General features: G+C 43.7%; 1 protein-coding gene across 2 annotated transcripts in view; it reads right to left on the minus strand.

The window, feature by feature from the left end:
* Positions 1-337: 337 nt before the first annotated feature.
* LOC109518927 (small conductance calcium-activated potassium channel protein 2-like) overlaps positions 338-6593 on the minus strand; it is a 70001-nt gene continuing 63745 nt past the window's right edge. The window contains exons 8-10 of one of the 2 annotated variants that reach the window (XM_019875115.1): positions 6425-6433; positions 2500-2569; positions 338-853 (exon numbers count right to left, since the gene is read on the minus strand). In XM_019875115.1, the coding sequence (XP_019730674.1) occupies positions 548-853; positions 2500-2569; positions 6425-6433 (385 nt within the window). In that variant the 3' untranslated portion in view covers positions 338-547. The remainder of the gene's footprint in view (positions 854-2499; positions 2570-6424; positions 6434-6593) is intronic. The other variant, XM_019875117.1, reaches the window with a different exon arrangement.

Raw genomic sequence — 6593 nt, forward strand, 5'->3', positions numbered from 1 at the left:
GACACCAGTCCTTCAAAAGGGAAAAAAGTTTTGTCTCACCCTCGTCACCGAATACCAGCAGACGCCCTCCAACAGGGAGCCCGCGCTGATTCCCCACGCTGGTTAAGGACTCTCCGGTGTGATAGCCAGCTCTCACCCCAGTGACCCTGACCTCAGTCCATTTTTAAGGGCTTTTACAAAAAAGCTAACTTGAACAGCCATACAATGGCTAAAACATAAACCATATCTCTACTTTATCTCGGTTTATCAGTCTTTTTCTTTTGTTTCTTTTTTTTTTTCAGATGCATTTGTATTTTTTTCTGGATTTCTTTTTTTTTTTTGTTTGTTTTTTTTGGTGTGTTTTTTTTAGTTTTTTTTAACCCCCTCTGTTGGAGTTGCTCTGATCCAGTCCTGCACTGAAAGACTCGGGGAGGGAAATTGGTTTTGGGATTTGGTGGTAAGGGGAGCGGCATGTCAGGATATGAGCTCAACATCAGTCCAGCGACGGACTATTTGAGAGGGAGACGAATGAAGTGATGGGATGATAGAGAAAGGTGCTTCTTGGAGGTTATCCACTATCGGAGGAGGTGTGTGGTGCGGTGGACGGCGAGCGCCGCCTGCGCGTGGTGGACGTCCACGACCGCTCAGAGCGTTCGGAGCGCTCTGAGGCTAGCGATGCGGGCCGGAAGCGGTGAACAAAGCCGTCCAGGAAGTCCTGTTGCTGCTGGGTTATGGCTTGGGAGATGAGGCAGGGCAGCGCCTGCAGGCTGCCCGTCACCGAGTCCAGCTTGTCTTCCAATGTGCCGATTCGCTTGTCCAGCTCCTCACTGCGCTCCTGGAGTTCTGAAACCAGGTCGTACATCACATTCTGGGTCTACGTGGAGACAGACAGAAAAACCAGGTTTGGAGATTGAAGATTTCAAAAGGAAATGCAGTCAAGCACCATTGAGGCAAGAATACAACCATCTGTCCATTACTCGAGCCGCTTTACCCTCATGACAATCGCGGGCGCGCTGGAGCCTATCCCAGCCGTATTCGGGCAGCAGGCGGGGGACACCCTGAACTGGTTGCCAGCCAATCGCAGGGCAGTCACAGTCAAACAACTATTCTCGCTCACACCTAGAGACAATTTAGAGTGTTCCATCAACATGCCACTCATGTTTTTGGAATGTGGGAGGAAACCGGAGTACCCGGAAGAAACCCACGCAGGCGCGGAGTGAGCTTGCAAACTCCACAGAGGAAGGCCGGAGCCGGAATCGAACCTTGCACCTCTGCAATGTGAGACCGACGCGCTAACCAGTCGACCACCGGGCCGCCTCTTAAGTGATAATCATCCATAAATTATGAGTGTAGATGAAAGATTTTCATTCTAAAAGTGACACTGTGAGAGGAGAAGGAAATGTTTGCAGGGAGCGTGACAGAGAGAGAGAAGAGCGGTGCAGTTTTAGGGCAAGTCAGCAAAGATTTTATCTTACTGCCAATTTCACAGCCGCCTTCTCCATTTATAGCCCGAGATGCTCTTTAATGTCTCAAGTATTAGCTTCATGTTCCTTATTCATGTAATGAGAAGCTTTTCACAGTCAATGCGGGATCTGCCAATGCCAGCGCTTTTACATCTGGTGGTAGGATACACGTCCATTTGAAAACCAGAAAAAAGGGTCTATGTTTGACCATCACAGCAGGGGTTCTCAAAAAAAAGGAGCTTTTGGACGTGGAAGTGCACTTAAAAAAAAAAAAAAAAGATACGCCCGAGTAATTTAGCGCAAATTATTTTGTAGAACCCGTAAATTATGTCTCACGGACCCCCAGTTTGCATTGCAGCATTATTCTATGACAGCTTCAAAAGGAGACGCAGAATTTACGGCACAGTGCCCACAGATGGAATGCGATGGAGGAGCAGAGGAGGGGCGAGTAAACACACATTAAAGGAGGTGGCCCCGTGACCTTTTAAAACACACACTGGAGTGGAAATGCCAGCCACATGAAATGAGACTGCGGGATGGCACCTCCCTTTGAAGCGCGTCTCCACTCTGCTCTGCTGCCTCGCCTCACGTCTGCGCCAGGACAGAGGCTGCCGAGTCATGATGTGACCCAACCCCCACCCCTCTCCCCCGTCCCACACCCAATAACCCTTCTGTACGCCTTCCGGCATTAAGATGCCTTCTCTGTGCTCTCGAACGCGGAGGACATGGTCTCTGCCTTGCAGCTCGGATCGTACTCTGTCAGTTTGGATACCGTCGCCATTGTTGGATAGGCTCGATCCAAGTGCTTCAATCCTATCTAATGCCTATCTAATATCTGATTTGACTTATTGACATGTACACTCAAAGCAATTGTTGAGCAATCTAGAGCACCACTGATTGGTTGTGATCAGTCGGAGGTCAGTGTTTACGAGAATCATATCATGAACCGATTTGCGAGTTAAAAGAAGAGTTAAAATAGGGTAAAGTCCCTATCGCTGGTATTGGGTGTAAACAAAAATAAATAAAGTAAACTTTAAATAAAGTCAATGAAACTTGCCTTCGCCAGGTCCACCAAGGTGTTGGCCTGATCATTTAGTTTCCTCTGCTCCATCTTGACACTGCGCAGTCTGGGTGGAGACACAGGGAGGTGGAGTTGGGGGCGGGGGGGGGTGAAGAAAGTGGGTGACAAAAAGAGATGGGAAGATTCCAAAAAGAGTGGAAGGGAGCAGGTAGTTTGGGGTCATGAAAGGGCCAGTAGAAAAGAAAAAGAGGAGGAGGAACAACACATTTTGTTATCAGGAGCGTTCTCTTACTCGTGACATGGACTCGAAATTAAAAATGTCACTGCGCATGCATCATAATTTTCAGGCTTTCAACTTAATAATCATATATATATATATATATATATATATATTTCTAGATACATATATATGTATAGAAATTTCAAGCATTTCCTGGTCTTTGTCAATTCACTAGCAAACCAATGCATGCAAAATGACGGAAGCATATTACATTTGTGTCTCGTGTTTACGGCATCTTTTTGTAGTTCAAACAAGATGATGGAGCTTTTGCTTATGTCAGTGAAAATAGAGAGAGGGACAACACAGTAAGGTTGAGTACATTACTAGCATTGTTGTTCCATTCTAATAGCTGCAGGAAGCGTTAGCTAAGCTTGCCAACTCAGCATCAGATAACTCATGCGGCCGCCGCGGCGGCTAATGTCATGAATTCAATAAAGTGCGACTTACTTTGCGCAGTGGCAAATGAGAAAATAATGCGATTGCGAAATGAAAATCACATTTCAGCTTTATATGGACACACAAATCAACGCAACGTTTTACACGGGACATGCTAAGGTATTAACGCTCAACCCAAATGTACAGTCGGTCAATCGTGAAAGCTCTCCTCTGCGTTATTATTGTCGGACGTATTCGTCAGCGAGAATGCAATATGCTTCCATTCTTAGAGCACCCTTTGAATCTGTTTTGAAATCAAAACATTCTCATTGATTATCACCCAAAAGTAAGACATTAAAGAAAACGATGGCATGCCCAGTATCACTGCTACACCCAATCCAGTGCCAGGAATCAAACAAAAAAAGAAAAGAAATCAAACCATTGTTTTTCTGCGAGCGTGCAGTGATTGTGAGTGGTGTGTACACAATGAAATGTGTGCGTCTTTGTACATGATGTGTTTTATGTAGATGCCACAGATGGGGCCTGAAATGAGATGTCAAATGCCGTTACTTTGCTTTACATCCTGTACAGGCGCCAAGGTGTTGTCTTTGCTGAAGTACCCGACCACACTGTTATGGCTGACTTGAATGTGTCATTGTTGGCACCGGTGCCATTTAGCCGTCACCTGCATGTGTGGAGGGAGGATTTTTCTTTCTGTTCAGCAAAATATTGGACAAGATGGCATTCAGTGGCTTTTATTCATGTGCAAATCGTTTCACGGGAGACTCCGTACCGCTTGAATGGGTTTCTGCTCTTACGCTGTGAGGACAAACGTACAGCGGTGCCTTGAGATACGAGGGTCCCGACTTTTGAATTTTTGGAAATATAAGCCGGCATTCAGAATGTATTTATTTTTCCTCACTTGTGAACAGATATTTGTGGTGCGAGCGCTGCAAGGTGGCAGTGAACTCAACTAACCTCACAACAAGCAGCAGTGTGGCAATGAACATTTATTCATAAAAGAGCCTGAAGCTGCTTATCATTCCCAGTTCAAGTTTACTGTCAAAGTAAACATAAAACAAAGAGAAGTACACATGGTGTATTTAAAACAACCAGATAGCTTTGCCTTTGGAAAGTCCATTCAGCTTAAAGAAGAAGTCATGTCGAAAATTCTCTTTTCAATATGTTCAACGCATCCCCACTAGTATAAAAACCATATATAGTGATTATGATTGCATTTGTGAAATATGAGGGGCTGCCATTTTGCCACTTGCTGTTCACTGAAAAATGACATCACAGTACCAACGGGCTCAGCTCAGGTGGAAACTTTTTTTTTCTGAAACGCCATAGTGATAAAATGCAATGCATGGTAAAATCCAGATTGCATAAGGTTTTATAGGTCAAAAACAAAAAAACGAAAACCATCTCATAAACCTGATGTGCTACAAAAAAAGTAAAGACATTTTTTTTTTTTTTTAATCAGTGTCAAAAATATGCTTAGTGATGCATTAAGCCATCTCTGGTTAATATTTTCTCCTGGCAAGTGTTATTAGTGTTGTCAAGATACTAAAATCATGACTGGTAGTGTACCACCATAAAGTACCTCAAGACTGATACTCCAAAAATACTATGGCAAAAACTTAAACCCTCAGTAAAAGGAGCCATAGATGACAAAAAATGGATCGTAAGCTTCTAATTTTTTCTAATCATGAACCCTTTCGGGGACAGCGGTCACTCGAGCGGACAGCTTACCATGTTATCAGGTTACAGGGTGCATGCAAGGTTTAAAAATACATTAACATTGAAAGGGGGAAGATATTAAATGAAATATTTGTGCTGTATATATCTTATTTAGTTTCATGCCTCCTTATACTGTAGTATACTAGACTATATACAAGTTCGCTATCTGCCAAACTGTGCAGAGCTACCAGTACTAAAAATATGTGGTTTCATTTTTGACCGCGATGTATCGCAGTCATTTTGGAAATACCTCTATACTGTGCCACCCTATTGATTATTATTAATAATAATATATAGCTAGAGCAAATGTCAGCAAATGTGATCATTCGGAATTCTGTGCTAAACTGGTAACCTTTTGTTTTCATCAGTAAGTGTAGCTCACAGTTAAAAAAAAATAGTTTGGTGATTCCCGGGACAACATTTGACCCTTTAAAGCAGGGGTGTCAAACTCATATTTGGCATGGGCCACATTTTAGTTAGTGTTTCACTTGGAGGGCCGTTACGACTGAAACCATTTTAAGAAGTCAAGAATAACTGTTGATTTAACTATTGTTTAAGTTACTATCATGAGGGGTTTGGTAACATGAAAATGCTAAGAATATATCGCTTATGTATTACATATGAGAATCTAAAATTTTGGTAGACATTTTAGAAAGGCTTATGGAAGTTGACATGTTTGAGCTGCTTTCGCGGGCCACATAAAATGATGTGGTGGGCCAGATCTGGCCCCCGGGCCTTGCGTTTGACACCTGTGCTTTAAAGTGTGGTCAAATGAAAATTTTGACCATTTATATTTGGGGGGAGGGGGAAATTTGGGATTTGGAGCACAGAAAAAAAAACTGTCAACTAAAGTTAATCCTGGCAAGTGTGTGTGTGTGTGTGTGTGTGTGTGTGTGTGTGTGTGTGTGTGCGTGTGTGTGTGTGTGTGTGTGTGTATGCAAGTCACCAAATAATTAATGACTTTGAAAATAACAAAAGATTAGCCTTAAAACAACAGCAACCATTTCGACCTCATTCGAACGATATGTGCGCTCCTGTGTGCGCGTGTGTTCACATAAAGAAGTGGGCGTGCACAATGAGTTCTGTTGATGCAGGTTAATATAGCCTCCAGAGCAGCTATATTAATCATGGGCAAACATAGTGCAGGACGTTGGAGATGAAAATGAACCGCTAGCCAACAAAGCTCAAGCTCATTCTTGCAAGGTGTTTTTTTTTGGGACGGGGCGGGGTGGGGTTCTTCTTTTCTATTTTTTTTCCAGTTGTTTCTTTCACACACATGCCCCCCCCACCCCCGGGCAAGCCTCCGCTCTTGATACCAGTGGCAATAACGTGGACGCTCCTTTTTGGTTCACTCCATTCAAGAGAGCATGACAAAAGCGAGAGTGAAGTCAATGAAACACCAACTTCAAATGAAACCAAAAACAATTCCGGCGTCTTATTTTTGGTTTGGTTTCCCCATCTTATTTTGGCAACACACACTCTGTTCATGCATGTCAAAGGCAGACATGGAGGAGAGAGGAGGATGTCGAGGAGACAGAAGGAGGATACATTGAAGACTCAACTTACTTCTGAGCTCTGCGGTGATAGAGCAAAACAAAGACAGAACACAGTACAGTTTAAACCCCACGACATTCACCAAACGACTGATACCTTCACAATTCTCACTGTAACCACAAGGTCAAAGGGGGGTTGGCGGGAAGAGGGAACAGAGGAAGCGGGAAGGGGGTCGGGGGGT

Source organism: Hippocampus comes, unplaced genomic scaffold (assembly GCF_001891065.2).
Source record: "Hippocampus comes isolate QL1 unplaced genomic scaffold, H_comes_QL1_v1.1 scaffold20, whole genome shotgun sequence".
NCBI classification, from domain to species: Eukaryota; Metazoa; Chordata; class Actinopteri; order Syngnathiformes; family Syngnathidae; genus Hippocampus; species Hippocampus comes.